Source organism: Siniperca chuatsi, linkage group LG17, assembly GCF_020085105.1.
Source record: "Siniperca chuatsi isolate FFG_IHB_CAS linkage group LG17, ASM2008510v1, whole genome shotgun sequence".
NCBI lineage: Eukaryota > Metazoa > Chordata > Actinopteri > Centrarchiformes > Sinipercidae > Siniperca > Siniperca chuatsi.
Window position 1 is genome coordinate 20,427,443 of NC_058058.1, and position 21,659 is coordinate 20,449,101.

The following is a 21,659-nucleotide window of genomic DNA, read 5'->3' on the forward strand; positions in this document are numbered from 1 at the left end:
ACCACTGGGTACCAAAATGTCTGACTTTGATTTGCAGCTATATAAATGAAATTTACCTGAACTGACTATACAATAAAATGGTTAATAAATTAAATGTAGCATGTACAGTTGGGGGAAATTATAAGGAACTTACAAGGGACTTGTACAAGGGACTTATAAAGTTCACAAAATAGAAAAATATAGTAATATAAGAATAGTTTTGAACTACGACTAATTATCTTGTTTCTTTAGTAACGGTGGTAGGTGGTGGCTGAGTGCATATAACATTGATTAGCAACGATGGAATACACTGGATACAGGCCATACAATAAAAACACTTTATTACTAAAAGGTCTGACTTCTTAAGAGAGGCCTAATGCTAGTCACCTGATAGCACTCATCATAATCTATAGAGTTGTGTGTTGGGTAGCATGGAGCACTGGAGCACAAGCATAGATCATAAATAAGTTGACTATCAATACCAAAGAATAATACAAGAATGACCCCAAAGTAGCATTAAACTCACGATGCCTGAACCATGGTGACAGAGTAAGATTATTCTACAAATATCCTAGTGTTTTATTTTTGTGTTGGAGTTAGGCCTGTCTTTCCTTTGGCTTATACTTTGCAAAATAATAATGGAGCCAATTACAACATTGTCGGGTCTAGAGTAGCGGGGGGTGAGGAATGGCTGACTCAGCGTGTCTAGTTATTCTCTGGAGAACAATGGCTCCTCTCTCTACGATCTAGCAGGTCAAGTGGGAAGCAATCACTGCAGATTCATGGGAATTAGTTTCATTTTTGTTTAGTCAGTGTTCACTTTTAAAAAAAAGTCTTTCATACAGTATGTGTGTGGAATTATGTTTTTATGCATAATAATGCACCTTGCATATCTAGTGAATAATGTCTGTATGCTGATATATAATTAAATTAAATGAGTAAAAATTGTGAAAGTAAATATCAAATATCCAAATAGATGCAATTTGTTATTGGATGCCTTGGAAGTAGGTTTCCTTCTTTATATGTCTGTTATAAACGGTAGCCTCGTAGCATGTCCCCTTCCTGTTTTGGGTGCTCGTGACGTCACTGATGCTCGGTCCACAACGGGTTGGGTCCTAGTTTGGGTGTCTGGATGGCAGCAGCGAGAAAAAAGGTCAAAGTCAGATAGAGTTCGCCGGGATGCGGTTAGGAAAAACAGCGTTGCTTTCAAATTAAAAGCACAAAAAAAATCCAAAAATTTCCAAAATAAAATAATGTAAAAACAAAAACTAAAAAGATATATAGATCTAGATATCACTACACATAATACACATTACAGTCATCAGGTGGAAATTTGAATCGATCTAAAGCACGATTTTTGCATCATATTTTGTCCTGTATAGATATTGGAGCTCCTTTTCCATAGTTTTGGTTAACTCATACTACACTGTTACAATGCTCCATAAAAGTATTTTCACATCGGAAATTCAGGTTTTTATTGCCATGAATACATGCTATAATAGGGAAATTGAGGGGAAACATAATATATGTATTATTCATTTTGTACGGATCTCTCATGGTAAATTCTCACCTTGGTTTTTGGGTTCAAATCTGTTCACTAATAAGGATTTTATTTTGAAAGCGGTGACCAGAAGTCTTATGATTCTCCTGCTGGCTGGCTTCACAGTGGTGAGGGAGCCTCCGGAGAGAGTGAGAGACAGAGAAAGGAGACAGAAAGGAGACAGAGGGAGATGGCTGAAGGGAAGGAGGAGTGGACCGGGTCAAGAGCGATTTTGGAAACCAACCTAAGGTGACCTTGAACATCCAGAGCTGTCGGCGCTGTGGAGGGAGTCCAGACCAGAGAAATACCACAGCGACCTGCCCGGCCTGCACACACACTGTTTGACAGAGACCGTTTCTACCTGCTCATTCGAGTGACATTCATCAATATCTGCCGGTTTCCTTCCGTCAGGATTACTTAACTGCACCAGAGTCCCTTTTGGATTTTTGACAAAGAAAATACTCTGGATCAGTCACTACTGAGCGTGAGTAGGGCTCTGTACCGGGGCTGCTTTCACTGCACACATTTAAATGGCGATGTTATGCCTCATAAGGTCAGCTGATCATGTTCCGATACTTATTGTGTTACTGTAAGGACACGATTTATAAAAACCCAGATCCGCATCTGTGACGCGACCTGCTGATGTAGATGAAGCCACACCCTCAGGCAGCATTCAAATAACGTTGTTTATGCCACATGCATGAATGAAACCTGGCCTATTTACTGGGGATACTGCCAGCAGCGCCATCAGCAGCAGCAGCAGCAGCATTCACTGCAGGACAGTGATTTTTGAATGTTTGAATCCAATGAGCTGTTTGGCCATTTAATATAAGACATATAATTTTAATGTTGCTGCCTTTATTTTAGATTATTTAGCCACCCAGATTTTAGGTTTCTCTCTCCTCAGTGTTAGATTCCCAACTATAATTCAGTATTTCTTTTCTAAATTCTCAAAAAAACATGATATTTTGACTATCTCGAAATGCTTGGGGTCTGGTCTAATCCATGTCTTTATGGAGGTATTAAACACAGAAATATTGTTTGAAATTACTTTAAATCTTTTACTTGCCAAGAGTTCACAGTGTTGGTCCTTTTTTGAAGACCTGAGGAGGAGGACTTTTTACAAGTTGACATGTATGGTTCAGTTGGTTGGGGACAGTGATTTGGGAGTGTTAGGATGCATGACTTTTAATCCCAAATCGGCAGTTGGAAATCATCTTTCATCCACAGATTATGCAATCTTGGAACCGCCCATTGAAAAGGGTTTTACAGGCCAAATACATTTCCTCCTGAACACTAGTCCAAGAGAGAGTGAATTCAGCATTCAAGCTGCCGCAATGGGAAAGACGTCCCAAGGTTGTAGTGCTGCTATACAGAGAACAGAGCATGTGTCAAAGCGTCTGGTCACCTTTATCTGTTGGTGTGGTCGTGCATTTGCTTAGTGTCATAGAAACATTTTATGTCAGATGCACTGATCCATCACCAGGTGTCCATTATCTTATGCAAGTACAGAGATAACCTCCTGTTCGTGTAAGTGGCTACAGAGGACACACAAACACATATGCACACACACTTCTTCTCTGTTTCTATTTATATTCTGCTCCGCTACCCGCATCGCTAGCTGTTTGATCTGACACACAGGTGAATTTCATTATCCAGATCTGTGGTGTGTTTACTGACTGTAGCCTGCTGTGCATCTGCAGTGACACACCGAGCCCTGCACATTGAAGACAGAGAGCCGCAAGGTCACTATGCATGGCCACTGCTGTATTTACTTTAGATAGAGGACCCAGGATCAAACTCTGAGGTCAGAAGATGTGGGTTGCAGTGTTGGCTAGTGGTTCAACAGTTTGTCCTTTAACTTCACATGTTGGCATGCATTCTCGCAAGTGGCCTTGAAACACCGAACCACTCGTAGCCCAAGAGCCACTGTTCTGTAGTTTTACCTGCCGTCTGAACTCCCATGAGGCAAGAACAAGAAAAAAGAATTTCCTATACATGGATCAATTAAGTAGTACACTCTCATCATATCATGCTATTATCAAGAGTTGCTCTTAACCCGTCTGCCTTGTTATTCATTTCCCGACAGATCAAAAGTGGTGTCTGCAGTGGATAGGCTGGGATTTGTGCAGCCTGCTGGCTGGCAGCACAGTGCAGACTCAGCAGCAGCACTTGAAGTTAAAGACCGTGTACAGAAAGAGAGAGGTGCATTGATCAGTGTGGATTTTGGGTTACACCAACACAAGTATGCATGGCTCTGTAAAGGTCTCTGCCGTCCTACCTCACCTCTCCCCATCTCTCCTCTCCAGGTTGCTGTCTAACCCAGTGGAGCTCCAACTCCAGAGGCCCATGGCCCTTGTTTCTCTCCACCAGTGAGAGGTGAGCCAAGCTGGCCTCCCCAGCCCCCTCCCTGCCCCCGGACCCAGACCTGGACCCGGACCCGGACCCTGAGCCCGACCAGTGGCACACCCACGAAGAGCAGTATGTGAGCGAGGGCGAGTTCAGCCAGCATGACACACACCCGGCGCCGCCCGACTGCAGGGATGCCGAGACCATCACAGGTACGTATGTATGCATGTTAGGGTCAACATTTTAGGAAATCTCCAAACATAGCTACATAGTTTGCACATGACAGCAGCAATATGTAACTTGCTGTTCCTCTTAGCAATTGACATGCAGCACCTCTTTAGAATTTATAATGTAAAATGTGTTTAGTTTTTTTGTTCTTTCTGATGATCTATGTTATAAAGTAATGCTGCTTCAAATGCCATCATTTTAAAAACTCTTTACAGTTACTGGTTCAAATAATTACTGTATATAATAATGGCAGTTTACATCAACTCTAAATTAAGTGATCAGATCTGTGTGTGTCTACATGATAGTGAGTATTTGTTTACAATGAAAGTATTAACCTAGTTATTTGATAACATTGTTCTGAAATCTTTAAACTGATGCTGCTTTAAAATGATCAGAACTACACTTTTACATGAAAAGATATAAAACACAACTTTGACCAAATTGTCTGTGATTTGTGCCATTGGCTTTGATTTGAATTTCAGTATTGGTGTCGGCATTCAACAACCCAACACAACAAGGTCTTATTGGGGAATGGGCTGAGACTGAGGGTATTAACATCCATGTGACCACAACACACTGACATCATAAAGGCCTGCAGTCCACCACCAGGCAGCAGCACATTCACTTTCCTCCCTCCCTGTCCTCTCTGTGATCCTCAGATGTGTGCAACAGTACTGACCTGCCAGAGTTTGAGATCATCAGTCTTCTAGAGGAGCAGCTGCCGGTGTACCGGTTGCGGGCTGACACCGTCTACGGCTACGACCACGATGACTGGCTGCACACTCCCCTCGTCGCACCGGAGGCCAGGCTCGACCTGACCACCGAGCAGATCGAAGAGACCCTCAAATACTTCTGTAAGTCTGGCTAGAGCACAGTCAGCAGCAATGACGTGATTCTATACAGTATATATGTTTCCTGTGCTGCTGATGCTCTTGCTGAAGCTTGCAGGAACCTTTTAGTTCTATTGTTTCAAATTCAGACAGTGGAAATGTGGTAAAGAAATAGACGAGGAGGGACACTGGAGATTAAACTGGTGGGATTTAATCTCTGGAACGAGTGAAGGATTTACCCATTTTTGTATTTCATTCTTGTATTTTCTGTCATAAACAGTGCATAGCAAGGAGCAATTATTGTGTTTAATTCTATAAATAGCTGTTTAGTGTATCTATAGGGAGGGTTTTAAAAGGTATTAAACAATTGAGAAGTTGATTGATGGTATAAGATCCTATCTTTAGATTTAGAGTTCAGGGGTATGTCTTCAATATCAAATAGTCCTGTGATATCTTTACCGTATTTGTCTTTAAAGTCCTCAGTCAGGTCATAATAAATCACCATCGAATGAACCATTTTGCTCCACCGTCAACATTAAAACAGATAATGATTTTGCTGTTTGGCCCAGGAAGATCAATGCATCGTCTTGTTATAAAAGTCATTTTTGCTCTCCTCCTGCCATATCACTGTGAACAGAGAGAAGAGGCTTGGACAGAGAGGACAGCACTGTCTGCAGAGGCTGTCTCATGAAATGAAATTGTTCTAGGACATTATAATGAAATGTCCACCTAGCTGAGGTTAAAGCCTTCTCTACATCAGAAGCCATATGTAAAGTTTCTTTTCTGTTGTTTTTGCCACATGGTATGTGGTGTTGTCTAATGCAATCTTTTACCTGTTTTCGACAGATAAATCTGTCCAGATTAATCCTGATGAATAAAATTCAATAAGAGTCCTAATCTCTCATTATTATCAGTGTAGTTTGTCCTTTCCCTGTTTTAATGTAACTGTGATTGTAGCCTCCCTCCACAAGGTGGTGCCCACATTTTTAGAGTTACTGTATGTGTTCTCTGAATATTTTGAATCATTCAGATGTAATGCTCCAGACTTTAGTGTGGTTTTAATCTACATCTTGATGAATTTATTTCATCTACAGTGTGGTGACATTAGGCAGAGAGATTTAAGGAGATTTTCTATGTGTTGTTCATTATTTAATTTATACTGAGAGTCCCCTGCAGTAAATGGCAAAGTTCAGTGTATCTCCTCTAACTTAAAATGAACTGCTTTCATTTGAGGTTTTTTTTTATTTTATAGATAGTATTGGTAGCATGCTGTTTCTTTAGTTTGGATGCTAACAACGTCATAGATTTATCTCCTGCATCACAATAACCTTGTTTCTGAACATACTGAATTTGTATTAGTCCATGTATTTAAGTCCACTTTAAATGTATGTCTAATATGTTGTTATGAGCCCTTTGTAGGTCTTTCAGTTGAGTTGGTAAATTAACCTTGTTTGTCTACTGAACGTTTTTTAGTAATAGTTTTTCATTGTGAGGAATCTATTTAGTTAGGAGGATTGTATTACAAATAGGATGTATTACAAAGAAGTTAGATTATTGGGTTCCACTCTTTTGTGTTCAAAAGTCATGAGGATAAAGCACAACACTTGTGTGTGTGTGTGTGTGTGTGTGTGTTTGTCTGGGCCTCTGTTTGCAGCATGATCAATGGTAATGAGCTAGTGTGTATGTCTCTGCATGTGGCAGTGGTTTGTTTGTGGATGAGGGTTGTCATGGCAACAGTTGCTGGAGGCAGATAGATGTTCAGCAGCTTTGCACAGAGCAGCAGAGAGAGGAGAGGGGGGTGAAAGAAAGGTAAAAAAGAGAGAGGTGTGGGAGTTCTGTCAGCACTTATAAACTGAGAGGATAGTCCACACTGCAGCCCGCCATCTTTGATTGGCTTTTTTTTCCCATCCTGCATCCTCTAAATCATGATACAACTTCTACTTCCGTTTCACCTCCAACTCAGCAGCTGTAGAGCCTTTCCAAAACGGATGCGCACTCTCATCTCTCTGCCTCCCTCGCACTCACTCACTGGAGTGCCCATGTGGGCGGAGGGTAATTCAGTCTCTGGGCCTGTTATACAGTAGCTGAGCAGTAGGAGTGAGAGAGGGAAAGTAAATGGATCAGTGTTTGGACCAGTTGTCATTTGTGCTTGTCACTCATTGTGGAGCACAGAGAAGAGATGGACAGCAAGAGTTGGATGGAGAGATTAGCAAGGGATGAATGTGAGCTGGATGACTGGTACTATAAGGAGGACAAGAAAGGTAAAGTACATGTCTAAAATACAGAAAAGAAAGAGTAATTTAATATGTGATCACTTTAATTGTGGCATTTATTACTTTCCAGTACCAAAGTAATAAATGCCACAATTAAACTAAATTAGATTTTTGTTCACAGTAGACTGAAGTACAAGCTTATTTTTATTGCTCAATATTTCCCTGTTACAGTTTGTATAATGACTCCAACAGCTTAAACAGTTTGTATTTTCATTTTTTCAGGATTTCTAGCGACAAAAAAATAGCATTTTGAAACCATTTTGAGTGTTTCTTGGTTCATGGTCTTACACTGGAGCTTGTCTCTGGCTTTGTTCCTCTCATTAAGTGGAAATTCCTGAAGCTTACTGACTTTGAATTTGCTCTGTTTTGACATATTAGCCCTCAAGCATACACACACACACATGCACACACAAATCCCCACAGTCCATCAATGTGCCTGTGTGAGCCAGAGTGGATAGTAGTTTGAACGCTGCTGGCTCTCTTTATTTTCAAAGGAGAAACTCAAAGGTGCTTTAATGAAGCAACAATGAAATTATTTTGTGCTGGTTGCAATTCTAACAAGATTACAGAGGTTTAACATAATGTATTCAATAACTTTGTACAGCATGTTATTGATTAGAGGTCTGAAGTCAATAAGAGCTTTCACCTCAGGGCAACAAAGCCATGGAAAACAATTCCTCTGCCCTGCTCTTTCATACACTAACATTATATCAATGGTGATGGAACTGTTACATCCTAAACATGACACCTCTGAGAGGATGTGTTTTCAAACTTTCTGTGTTACATAATGTGGCTGTGTGTGCGTGCCCTGTGCATGTTCATGTATCACACCAGAAGTGATGAAAAGATGCAAGGTCCTTTGCAACAGAAAGGTCCCACTGCTTTCATCCAGTAAAGGGGGTCTGACTCAGGTTTTTTTCTCAAAATGAATGTACCTCTGCGCATGCTTGCTAGCATCTTCCCACTCTTTGTGCATGTTTTATGTTTCCACAGTGCTATGTGCAGACAGAGTAGGCCAGATGACGAAGACCTACAATGACATCGATGCTGTCACACGTCTGTTGGAGGAGGTGAGACGGTCTATTTTTGTCTGCTCTATCAGTGTAATTCAAAGCTGCACTAGGAAGGATTATTAATTAGTCGAAATCACAAAATGAGGCTGAACCAGAGAGGATGCTGCACTGTAGATTTGCCCTATTTGGCCATATAATGTGTCTATGGTATGAATAGTTGAGGGAAATTTCCTTTAAAAGAAAGTGATCAAATAAACAGCAAACTACAGAAAGCAGTGAGTGAATTCTGCCTCTAAATATACTAACAGTGACTGGACCTCCACCCCCACAGGACACCAACAAGAACAAATGTAGTTTACCAATGTTGCATTATGGGATTTTTGGGGTATTGATGCTATACTTATTATCTATCTCTTCTCTTCTCTTCTCTTCTCTTCTCTTCTCTTCTCTTCTCTTCTCTTCTCTTCTCTTCTCTTCTCTTCTCTTCTCTACCCTTCCTGTGTCCCAACCAATAGAAAGAGAGAGATTTGGAGTTGGCTGCAAGAATTGGCCAGTCGCTTCTTAAGAAGAACAGAACTCTGACGCAGCAGAATGACTATCTGGAGGAGCGAGTGGCACAAATCACAGAAGAGGTCTGCTCACACACACATGCAGATTCAGGCACTCGTAAAATTGTTAGTTCTGATTATTTAGATAATCCCAACTCAAGATCCACTTACTATCTTATTTTGTAGCTTTCAGTTGTATCTCAGAGTCTTCTGCGGTGGATGGAGTTTGCTCAACAACCATGACAGTTGAACAAACTCTGTAACTCTGTTGAAGACTATGTAATATGTTAGAAAACTCTGAGCTAGTAAATAATTAAAAAGCTTGTAAGTGGGCCTTGTGTTACGTTTTTTTTGTCATACCACTATTTCCAATATTATGAATAAACTTTTATGCTTAATTATTTTGTCATGTTTGGCACTTTTAGAGAAAGTGATCTCACACAACACATTTTTATTTGCTTGAAGATAAACCAGATTGTAGAATAGAATGAGATATAGAACATGGATGTTTTTGCGGTACATCCACACCACATACATGCATACATACAGTATATGTACACATTTATATAGAAACATGCACAAGCAGTTACCATAATCGGTTCTCTTCCAGGTGGCCCAGCTGCACCATGAGCTGAACCTGAAGGATGAGCTGCTGCAGTTTTACACTAATGCAGTTGAGGACAGCGAGGATGAGTCCAGCAGCTCCCCGACGTTAGCATCCTTTCTTTGTTAATCATCTCTCTTTCTGTCGATAAAAAGTTGATTTAAACATTTTGAATGTGTATGAGTTCGGTATGCCACATCGCAAAAGTAAGCAAAAATGTTAAACACATAAAATACCAGCTTAACATTGATTCCTATAAACCAGTGCACTGAAAACAACAAGTAAGAGTTGAACTTCTGGCTGTGAGTTGGGAGTTTCAGGCTCGCTCTGTGTTTATCTGTCCAAAGGGGTAAGAAAAGTAAAGTGGAAACAGCTTCAGAAGGCTTTTTGAGCGACACTCTCCAGAGGAAACTCAAAGATCTGGAAGAAGAGAACCTGTCGCTCCGCTCAGAGGTATCACACACAATAACAGCAACGCACACGTGTGATGTAAGAAGCTGGAATTGCTGGGAATATATTGTTTAATCATGGATGTCTACATGCAGGCTAACCAGCTGAAGTCAGAGACTGAAACATATGAGGAAAAGGAGCAGCAGCTTGTCAATGATTGTGTGAAAGAACTCAGTAAGTCTTGTCTTACTCTCCATTTCTATCTCTGTCTTTTATACTGTTTTCCTGTGTTTGTGTGCATGTCTAAACTTAATTTTGAACTCAACTTTTCCCTTCTGTCCTGTCAGGGTTGTCCAGTCTCCAAATCTCTGCCATAGCGGAGGAATTGGCTCGTAAGACTGAGGATGCTTCCCGACAGCAAGAAGAGATCACACACCTCCTCTCTCAGATAGTAGATCTGCAAAAGAAAGCCAAATCTGTGAGTACACACGGACAGACACATGAACCCATTTTAACTCATAGGTGACTGTTATTATGCTCTATTCGTTTTGTTAATTCAAACCTGCATGTCTGTTTCTAGTATGCGGTGGAGAATGAGGAGCTTTCTCAGCACCTGGTGGCAGCTAAAGATGCCCAAAGGCAGCTTACAGCAGAGGTAACTTCCACATCACTGCCCTGTCTTGAGCACATTTTCTTGCTTGCCAAGCTGATACCAGACTGTTTGACTTTAATTCCAAAAGTAAATTTTAATGTTTACAATGAACAGCTCCAGGAGTTGGAGGAGAAGTATTCAGAGTGTATAGAGATGCTGCATGAAGCACAGGAGGAGCTGAAGAACCTAAGGAACAGGAACTACCCTGCAGGAACCCCTCGACGCTACCATCCCTTGGGACTGTACCCCATGGTGAGGGAGTGTGTGTGTGTCTGTGGGTGTGTGCACGTGATCATCTTCCGTTCCTTCACGGGTTTTTGTGTTGCAGGATTCTCTGGCAGCTGAGATTGAGGGAACAATGAGGAAGGAGTTGAGTCTGGATGACCCTGAGTGCGAGGAACAGAAGTATGTATGACTGTAACCCTGTTTTCTGGGTTGGTAGCGTCAGCACGGCAGCACGGCAAGACAGTACACACCCAACTTCACTCTCTCTGGTTTCACAGCAGACTTCCCACTCTACTGTTGCACATGTTACTCCAAGTCTGTTACACTCACTGCTGTCCCTAGTAAAACAATGACAGGTAGGACCTAAAATTACTCTTAGCCAAAGTAACAACACATATAAATATATAAAGAATATAATACTTAAAGTGCTAGTAATAATAACAAAACTGTATCTAATAATAAACCTAATTCTGCAAGTCCAAATTAATATTGTGGAATTACCACAGTACACTGTACAGCTTAATAAGCAACATACATTAGTATGGTAAACTTAAGTAACTAAAATAAATCAAAAATATGATGTGTACATTAACTATGGTTACAGGACAGTCAAACTACTGTTTGTGATGTATTTTACAAACCAAAAAGGACCAGACTTTCTCAAAATTAGTTTTTTCAAAGAGTTAGAAATAAGTGGAATTCAGTCATTGTCATTGTTGCATTTAGCTCAAATCAGCACTGTGACTGACTAATTCCAGCCTCACAGAGCCGCTATCATGGCTGTAGACTCTTATCTTGTTTACATTTTACACTGCCTGTACTCTGATTTAGTGTCAAGAGCTTAAACATTTGACATAAACCAAAAGTTAAAACCAGTAAATGCAATAGTAGAGACATATTCCGCTGGTTTCACTTACATGTACAGCAGAACAACAGCTCTGAAAACAAAAAGTAATCTCAGTGGCTGACATGAGAACAAAATGTGCTGGTTAGCTAACTTCAGTGGCAAAAAAATAATTGAAAAATGGAAAATGTCAATAACAGGGTAGCTAATGTATAATCTTATCCAGAGAGCTACAGGATAGCATGGATAGTTTGCATGTGGAAAGTCAGCCAGGCTAACTAGCTAACCCAGAAAGTGTTACATAGTCACAAAATTTTTGGTTCTTTGACTCTGTTCATTGAGGTTTAACTTGCCTACAAAGCAGTTCAGCCCCCAAAACACATTAATAACAGTAATTAACACAGTAATTTGAATCTGAAAATTTTTGCATAGAAATAAAACACTAACACTACACTAACTGCATACGATATAGGCTAATACTCTTGGTTGTGTGCAGAAGCCATCAGAAGCGTGTGTTTGAGACGGTTAAGAACGTCAACCAGACAGTCCGTCAGCGTTCTCTGACTCCAACCAATGCCAACATCCCGGGCTCCAACCAGTCTCTGTCAGCTCGTACATCACCCCAGTCCAGCGGCCTCTCCACACCTCACTCCAGCATGTATGGAGGTGACATCAGCGGAGACAGTATTGCCCTTGACAACCGAACGCAGAGCATCCTGATGGAGACGGCATCCAATCAGGATAGGTGAGGAGGAGCAGGCATATATAATTAATTAGAGAGGAAGTTGAGATTCCCTAGAACGTTTGTGGTATTCACCCATTAAAATGAAATGATTAAGTTCTCCTGTGAAATTATTAAAATATTTCAATCCCTTGTTAGTTTTAAGTTTAACAACTCTCCAGATATCCCCCCTGTGGGATAACGATAAGTTTACATTTGGTGGCAAGCCTTTAAGAAATGAGATTTGGAATTCTAAGGGTATTGAAAGGCTTGATATGAAGGATCCCCATGGTAGGAAACTACTCACATTTGCACATGCCAAAGACAAATATAGTTTACAGGATAAAGACTTCTTAACCTATATGCAGATAAGGGCGCAGCTTTCAAGCTATTTCGGACAGACTGTGAGTATACCAAAACTGTCAAAATTTGAAGGTGATCTCCAGCAGTCCCCAGGGATCCTCTGCTGTGCCTCTTTAACTACTACACCTGAAGGCTCTTGGTCCAAACATCATAAACGACTATTAACCATTGGTTGTATGACAGCCAAAAGACTTATTGCACTGCATTGGAAATGTGCAGATTTATTGGCCGGTGATCAGTGGTTGAGGTCTTTTCTTGACATGTTGGTAATGGAGAGGGGTGCCACAAACCTAAGGAGCTCCACATGAGGAGCTATATAATGAGGAACAATCTGAGTGGTCCAAGTGGTTGTCCTGTTCAAGAAAATTCATCTAGATTGGACTCCCAATCAACCGTTACTTGACTTGTCTTAACTTAACCGCTGCTCACCTCTGTAATACCTCTGTTGTATTTGTAATTGCTTTATTTGATCATTTATTTATTTGTATAATCATTCCTTTTTATTATTGTTATATGTCTCGCATTACATAACCTTTTTTACTAATTTCTAGTGAAAAGTTGAAAATAAAAAAATTACAAATTGAAAAAAAGAGAGGAAGTTGAGAGTGAGAGCAGTTTTTAGACATCTGCATGAGTCAAAGAGTGAAGAAGTACCTTTTTAAATTGACTGTTTCTTGAGTTGAGCCTCGAGGATTAGTCAAATGTTAGAAGTACAGTTTATATAACATGTGCTTCAACAAATTGATGCGATTTTCTCAAGATTCAATCATTGAAAAACATTCTTATCCCTTGGTGTCTGTTTGATCTCTGCTCTGGCAGCAGCACAGAGGGCCGAGAGAAGAAGGCCAGCGGAGCTGAGGACCTGCGGCTCGCCCTGCGCCGTCTGTCTCTGCGTCGACAAAACAACCTGAGCGAGAGGCGCTTCTTTGAAGAGGAGAGGGTTTGGAGACGGGGAGGACATGGAGGTCTACATGATGCCCTGGGCCAGGAGAGTGTGATGACTCCCTCAGAAAGCATCATGTCCCTTGGGAACCTCCACATTTGGGCCTCACGAGGGCCCTACCTCCCTGACAAACTCCAGATCGTCAAACCGCTTGAAGGTGAGGGAGAAAGGGAGCGCGGGATGAGCTGCAAGGCAGGAAGGAAGTGGGAAGGCGACCGACACCAACGGGTCGGGACAAAGAAAGGGAGCATGCGGGGCTGGGGGATGGAGGGGGAGAGTCGGCATGGGTGGACACTCGAGGGGGAGAGGGAAAGAGTTTGGGGATGGGCGAGGAAGACCGGAGCTGGGATAGAGAGGGAGAGAGGAAGGAGGTGGGCCAGAGACCGAGCTGGGAGCATGAAGATGATGGGAGCAAAAGAGAGGAAAGAGAGGCCTCTGTCGCTAATGCTCTTCAACTCTTTCTGGTCTCTGATGCACCATCACAAGTCAGGCAGTTTTCCATCTCCACACAGCTATTACAACGACACACAGCCGAGAGGATGGCTGTAGACAGATACACACTTGTGATTAAACAGAGGAAGAAAGAGGGGATAGTGTTCGGTTTGTGCCATGCATCCAAATCATTTGCTGCTGTTCTTTAACAGATCCCTCTGGTATAAGGGAAAACAGACTTAATTAGGATGTACATATGATAGCTATCCAGTAAGTATAAGGAGACACTTAAACTCGTTCGCCAGTGATTTATGATGTTACAGCTGGTGTTGACAGCTGATGGAGAGCACCCGATGTGACATCACTGATTGGGGTGTGGCCAGAAGTGTAATATAAGTTTGAACCATGGATGTACCCAGAGAGTGTCACAGCAGCGTTTTGTTATTCCCCTGGTGATGCAGTGTTGATTTAATCTTTAAAGGTGGCTACTGTTGGCCTGCGCTGCCCTCTGCTGGTAATAATTCATACTTCATTTAAAAGCACACTGTCTACTGTTAACCTAGCAAACATCTCCATGATATATAGAAACCCTGCCATTGCTTCATTTGTTGGTTTGTACTTACACCTTCTTATTTCTCATATATGTATTATTCTGTCTCTATTATTATTTATTTATGGCTTTCTCTGTTTTTTTATGATTTTAGTTTGTTCATTCTTTCACTGCTTGCTATCTCTGTTTCAAATTCATGTGGCTGACTAATAAAAACCTTTTCTCATTCTAATTGTGCTGCCATTTCATCTTCATGTTATTCCTCTGCTCTTCATCACTTTTTAGTGTCTCTGTATTCTTGCCATCTTTGTTTGTCATCCTGATCACTGACTTATTCAGTCATTTTTATCTTCACTTGTTTTTTCATGGATATGCTTATTAGACGTGGTTATTATAAAAGCAGTTATTATCTTAAATGCATGCTTTTATTGGTTACATGTCGTGCTTTTGTTACATAATCTGTGATATGTATGTGATATCTACTTTATTACAGCAGAATAGCTGTTAAATTGTCTGCACCAATATCACAAAACCTATTACTACACATTTATTATAGTTGATGAATAACATGAATTAACAAAGGAAAGCCTATTAAGCCTTTTAACTGAAACCATAGGCCAGCCAGCCGTTTGCAAGCAATGCTAACAGATCTTTTCAGGAAAACTACATATAAAATGCATTACATGTCTGGTGACGATAAAAGAACCAGTTATATATTAAGTATTGAGTCATAAATAATCCATGCATTTATCTGTGCATATATTGAAAATATTAAGTACATTGCAGATCTATCCATTTCTCTCCACCAGGCTCTGCCACCCTGCATCACTGGCAGCAGTTAGCCCAGCCTCACCTCGGTGTGATTCTGGACGCCAGGCCAGGAGTCGTGCCAAAGGGCTACAGACCCCTGGAACTAGAGCTGGAGCAGGTCTGTGTGTGTATGTGCTTGTGTGTGAGATTTCATATCTACAATATGACCATGCTCATGCAAATGCATCTCTATATGTTTACCTTATGTGTTGGATTTATTACGCAACATGCTAACAGATTACTGCAAACATAGTGTTAGTTTTTACTACTCCATGACAGAATGTAATTAGGTACACTAGTAATTATACAACTTTTTCATTGCACGAATAAAAGGGGGATTCATAGCCCACTTTTACTATAGAGGGAATCAAACCCCTCTTATGTGCTTATGAAACCAGAGTACAGTAATGTACAGTAAAATGCTCCAGAAAGCTCCTTTTCCTTCATAATATCAAAGTAGCCAGCTCCCTTTAACTTTTCTGCTATTTCTCTTCCCAATGTGTTCAGTGGGAGAAGACAATGATGAATAAAACATATACTGACCAAAATAACTCTATTTTTGGGGAAAATTCAACTTTATTTTGATATTTAGAGGGAAGTGATACATAACAAAAACCTTGTGTGTGTTTATATGGTATGACTTATTACTTGCAAAGCACCCCTTACCCTACTCTTCATAACTGTTAATTTTACTACAAGAAATAGTTGTAACATTTAGTGCAGAAGCATGCACCTGTAGTGATGTGGACTCTTCTCTCTATGCTGTGCTGCATTGTCTACAGGTATATCCATGGGGTGGCTTTGAGGAGGAAGACCCAGGGGAGCAATACTTCCAGAATCTGCCCACCTCCTCAGCCTCTGCCTCACCAGCCGTGCCCTCCACCTCCAGCACCACCGGTGACACCAACCTCGGGCAGCCTCCACCCAGCATCGCTCCACCTTCTCCACCCTCTCCATCCCCATCGCCGCATCTCAGCAACACTGATGTCCTGGGTGAGGACATACTGTACATTTATACATACTGTATATAATGTAAACCTTTACATTGCTGAACCTGTTTGGAACACCTGCAGTGTTTCAAAATGAGTTTCTTTACTGACTGTGATTGTGTGACTTGCAGCTGCATACTACCCAGGTAAATGTATGGCCCACACCAGCTCAACCTACACCTTCACAACCTGTCGGATCCTCCACCCAACTGATGAGCAGACACGGGTCACGCCAAGGTGAGCAACATAAGTAGTCTGGTGTTGCTTGAAAAAAGCTCTTTGTGGCCCTTCCCCTTGAGTGCCAAAAAGTTTCTCTTTGATCTGCCAGAGTTCTTTCATAATCAACCACTGCAAGGTTTTGCTTTTCTGCTAAAAGCAGCCATATTCAAATATATGCCTTATTACAAAAGTCCTAATGAAATAATGCGTTTTTAGAACTGTCATGTGTTTGGCTCCTAAGGATGCACATTTTCCTCTGTCTTGAATGGTGCATGCTTTTAAAAGCTATTAAAATTAGTATTGTTTTACATTTTATGTATTGTAATAACACAAAAAATAACATAGAAATATAAATGCCGTTTTAACATTTGATGCAGCTTAATGTGATAACGTTGTTTAGATATATGGTACTTTGAGAAGGAAAAGGAAAAATAAGATCCAAACAGCAGTGCTGAGGTGGGATTGTGTCCAAACAACAATATTCAGTTAGCTGTCTGCTAGACAGTAGGAAGGTGCTAAATAATACATGCAGATGCTTATGGTTAGAAGAAACAACATCCCCTGTGCACAACAAATGTTGAGATATCATAAAAGTGCAATTTAAGTTGTTGAAATCAACAAGAAGTATAATCTTTTCAATGTTTCTAATTCTCTTTGTTCTTTTGTCTTGTTTGCTTTCTTTCTTTCCAGTCTAAACCCAGTCCCAGCGTCGTCCTCCTGTGTGATGACCAGCACTCTGTTGGGCACTCCTGCTGCTACACCCTGCACACCCCGCAGGCTCAGTCTCAGGCCGTCCGAATCCTCAACTAACCTCAGGCACGATTCCAAATACACTAGAAACAAAACATTGTTTCTTTGTTAATGAGTTAGAAGACTGTTACTTTCACTGTATATCACACTGAGTTTTTCCTTAAAACAAGACACATGTAAGTTAACTTGCTTCCAGGAGTTCTCTACAAAAAGCAGTGATCAGCAGAAGAAAGCAGATTGCACTACAAGGATCAGCATAACTTTTTTTGAGTTGCCAGTTAGTGTGATGTTGACTCTCATTTGTTTCCCATTTTTGTGCAGAGATGCAACACGCACAACCAGCACCTCCCTGGGGTTAGTGCGCCTTCTCCAAGAGAGAGGGATCTCAGCAGCTGTGTATCACCAGAGCCATGGCCTGGATCACGGTCAGGGCAATGGAGGAGTCTTATTCAGCACCTCCATCGCTCCTAACCGAGCGCCCGACCAACGACCCTCAACACCTCCTAACTCGCCCACAGGACAGGGAGCTTCAGCTGTGCCAACCCCCGCGGGCTTCGACTTCAAGAGCCCTTCCTACGACAACTTCCTGGCCTCTAAACCGGCCCGCTCTATTCTGAAGGAGGTGACAGGGAGGATGAGGGGAAGGCAGAGAGGGAGGGATTGTGAAAGCCAGACGGACGTTAGCGTAACTGTCCACAACCTCAACCTGCTGGACAAGGTGAAGCGCCTGGGTGTGGCTGGAGCTCCAGGGGGCAGAGCAATGAGTCCCAGCCCTATCCTGGGGCCTCTGGGTGGGCTGCGCAGATCCGGCTCTCCTTTTGGGCCCGATGGAATGAGGAGGAACCGGAGTTATCCAGCCATGGTTGGGGCCAGCATGGCCATGAAAGCCCCGGGGCCCCAGGAGTAGTCTGGACTACTGCAGGCCATTAGGATAGCCAAGTAGGAGCCAGGCAGGGCCAAAGGCTGACTGTTGAGCAGTCACCTGGAGCCCAAACACTGACTGACACTGTTCATACTGTACATTGTGGCACTACTGACCAGTTTCTAATCACTACTGTGGTTCCACATGGACACTATCCACTCTTTAGTGCTTTTAGGTGGTGACTCATGCTTGAGAATAACTTAAAGGGTTGGTTCACCCAAAATACAAAAACCTCCTCTGATATGTAGCCACGCAGATAGTTTTGGATTTATGTGCCTGTATTATGAGATATCTCTGAAATAGTCTCAGAGGTTTCTCATTACAACAGAGATGAAAGGAATTTCATTTTTGTTTTTCAGAGCATTGAACAATTACTTTTAAAATGTTCAACTTGTCTTTCCAGAAAGTGTCCCTGTTACACTGGATAATCCACAGGCCTCACTGTGAACAGTTTTCATTAGAATTACTTTCTACCAATTTATAGAAAAGTTCATCATTTTGGGAAATAATGCTTACTTTGTGGGAGTTAGATGAGAAGAGCCACCCTCATGTTTGTCTGTTAAAGTTCCCCTCCAGACACATTTTAAAGTATGTAAAACCACCTGTGTGTTAGGTTGACCGTTGCCGGTGAGAGCATGGGTGTGGGTGAGAGACATACATCCATGGTGAGAGAGAGGTGCGTGTCAGGATGGCTAGAGTTAGAGGAAACATTGGAGAGATTCAGCCATACATGTTTGGGCCTCAGTCAGACCCAGATGAGGAATCTGTTGTGCACCAAAATCAGATATATCAGAATGGTAAATATAGTTAGGGTTAGGGTTTTTATTTGTTGTTGTTATATGTTGTATGTTGTTAGCTTGTTAGCTTGTAACTGGCAATGGCTGAAACAGCGTTAGTGGTTGTGAAACATACAATAATATCTGCTAAGATGTTACAGTGTGTTCACATTGTTATTACATAATGTTAGTAGTTAGTGGAAGGAAGCTCCAGGGTCCGGTTTACATCCAAAAACTGCACACTCTACCATGTTTGCTGTCAAACTGTTCACTATGTTAGCTAAGTGCAAACTCTCACTCTCTGTACTGACAAGTCCGCTCTGCGCTGGAGGTGACAGGTCTCTTTGCCGGTGGCATTGTGACTGGCTTTCGGATTTGTGACATCCCACATCTAGCTTGCCCGGAGTACGTTTCAATCTCAGATTTAGGGAAGTTTACAGACATCTCCCCCTTCAGTAGAGAAATGTGAAAACACCTCTAGAGTTGCTTGTAGGTAGATTTTTGAACTTTGTAGAGAGCCAGGCTAGCTGTTTCCCCGTTTCAATCTTTAAGCTAATTGTTGGATTACCATTAAATTTGGTACAGACATTCATGCCACCTTTAGGATGAATTTGAATAACTTTGGTGATCCTCTGACTTTTCCTCTAGGGCCATCAGGTCAGAATTTTATTTTGTCCAATGCTTTTTCCCCCCAAATACTTGTAAAATTAAAAACATTCCCATTAGCCTTAGCAGTACTTTGGTGTTAGTGCTAATTAGCAAATCTTGCATTCTAACACGCTAAACTAAGATGGTGAACATGTACCAGCTAAACAATCAGCATGTTCATTGTCATTGTTAGCTAGCTGATGTTAGTATTTAGCTCAAAGCACCACTCACAGAGCCACTGTACTGTAGACTCTGTTTGCTTTGTTAGTTTTGATGCAGATATCTAAAAATCTGGTCACATAAAATCAATTTTATGTACTTCAATTTTTTGTAATTGGGTGAACTGACCCATTAAAAGCTGAATCTCTTGAAAGAGAGATATTAAGATATCTGTCTGGTAAAAATCCACCCACCGCTGTCCACTCACATCCCTTGCTTTGGAGACTGACTCTGCTGGCTAGATGTAGTACTCCCACTCTTGCCTTTTCTGAAACACATCCACAAAATCCCACACACATCCAGACATACACAGGTGCACTCAGTTAAATCTGCCATCCCACTAGTTGGCTATTTGTAGTCGCTGTAGCATTACACCATGCCTTTCTTCTTCTCTATTATTGGATTAAGATCCACCTTTTAAAAATGATTTAAAAAAATTACACCAAATACGCTACATGAAAATATGCCATCCTTACCCTCACTCTCTCCCCTCAGTCTTACCCCTACCTAAATCCCTCCTGAAGTGATTAGGTGTGAGTCTGACAAGTCACTTTCAACAAATCATTAAATAGATTTTATGTCAGTATTAAAGATACTTTGGTTTAGTTTCCTAATTGGCTATTAGACAGGGAAGTTGATGGTGCTTCCACTGAACTGGACGGATCGATACGCTGAAGCCGCAGCTCACAAAGAGAACGGAGAGAGGGAGGAGGAAAGTGATTCTGGCTAATCAGCGGTCGTGGTCGGAAGCTTTCGGAGAAATGAAGCAACATAGTGCCTCGACCATTTGTTTTTGATGATATATGTTCTTCATGTGTTGGATTAAAGGTGTGAAAGAGCTTTCACAGCCATTATTGCACTTGTTCATTTATTTTCAAATCCTATGAATTTAAACAAATAAAAATGATGTTGTCTCACATGTGCTCACTGTATATACTGTTCATTGTCACTAACTTATCAGTAATGATGACATGCTTATAAATGACTCTCTATGTGTAGTGCATAACCAGGAACTACATATCACTGCAAGTATTGGGGTGAGCATGTAATAAGGGTTTTTTTCCAAATAAAAATTCAATAATCAAACCATAACGTAATGTTGTGATTTTCCCCACTGTGTTTTTTCATGAAGTCCTGACTCATTCAAGACTTGACAATCATGAAAAGATTAGTCCCAGACAGGAAATAATTATTTACCCTACTCCAGCAGATGGTGCTCACGAATAACTAAGCCCAGAAAATAGTCAGTATGTGAAGTACATTGCCTCTGTCCACATTGGCGCAGTCATAATCCATTACCCATTCACCATCTGTATCTCTTGTGCTATGAGGGATATGATGAGGGCTGCTTATTAAACCTCTATTAGCCACAGGGTGAATGAGAGGTGAGCAATAACCCAAAAATGCCACTCTGGCAGGGGGGAGTCTAATTAGAAGGAATGAAATCTAGCTCTATTTCAAATGTCACTGACATCTTTCTCTTTGGATATTTATCCTCTTAATATAACATTTTAATCATCTTATTTATCAGAACATCAAATCAACAGCCTGCTGAAAGGGGAAATCCAACCTCAGGTGCAAATAGGACCACACTGTATCTTGTGAGCACAGAAATTGCATTATGGCAGTATTCCCAAACTTTTGTGTCTGATGTACCCCCACAGCCCTATCAGATGAGTTTAAGTACCCTCATCAACACCACTCATGATGTTCTAAAAGTGTTCATTAAAATTGATATTAAACTGGATGTTATTTAACAGTATTACATGAATATATTATATAAAACTTAGTAGTAGTTGGCAGAGACATTCATTCTCCCTCAGAATGAATTGTAATAACTTT

At 41.2% G+C, this 21,659-nt stretch overlaps 1 protein-coding gene across 5 annotated transcripts; it reads left to right on the forward strand.

Annotated features, from left to right (window-relative positions):
* Positions 1 to 3,904: 3,904 nt before the first annotated feature.
* LOC122864084 (trafficking kinesin-binding protein 1-like) lies at positions 3,905 to 20,909 on the forward strand. 5 transcript variants are annotated; one of them, XM_044171143.1, is made up of 19 exons: positions 3,905 to 4,080; positions 4,579 to 4,644; positions 4,756 to 4,950; positions 8,193 to 8,269; positions 8,728 to 8,844; positions 9,371 to 9,471; positions 9,712 to 9,817; positions 9,910 to 9,988; positions 10,102 to 10,232; positions 10,335 to 10,409; positions 10,521 to 10,658; positions 10,735 to 10,811; positions 11,972 to 12,220; positions 13,379 to 13,659; positions 15,294 to 15,412; positions 16,077 to 16,287; positions 16,415 to 16,520; positions 17,193 to 17,318; positions 17,574 to 20,909. In XM_044171143.1, the coding sequence occupies exons 4-19, from the start codon at positions 8,219 to 8,221 to the stop codon at positions 18,157 to 18,159; spliced, it is 2,553 nt and encodes an 850-aa protein (XP_044027078.1). In that variant the 5' UTR covers positions 3,905 to 4,080; positions 4,579 to 4,644; positions 4,756 to 4,950; positions 8,193 to 8,218; the 3' UTR covers positions 18,160 to 20,909. The 5 variants fall into 5 exon arrangements, with proteins under 5 accessions (XP_044027078.1, XP_044027080.1, XP_044027079.1 ...); XM_044171145.1 differs by having other exon boundaries at positions 13,382 to 13,659; XM_044171144.1 differs by lacking the exon at positions 4,579 to 4,644.
* Positions 20,910 to 21,659: the final 750 nt, after the last annotated feature.

Excerpts from the sequence above, each read along its gene's own strand:
- LOC122864084 (XM_044171141.1), top strand. The coding sequence starts at position 7,106 with ATGGACAGCAAGAGTTGGATGGAGAGATTAGCAAGGGATGAATGTGAG. Across the intron at positions 7,188-8,192 it reads CTATAAGGAGGACAAGAAAG|TGCTATGTGCAGACAGAGTA; the intron begins GTAAAGTACATG and ends ATGTTTCCACAG. Across the intron at positions 10,233-10,334 it reads TGCAAAAGAAAGCCAAATCT|TATGCGGTGGAGAATGAGGA; the intron begins GTGAGTACACAC and ends GTCTGTTTCTAG.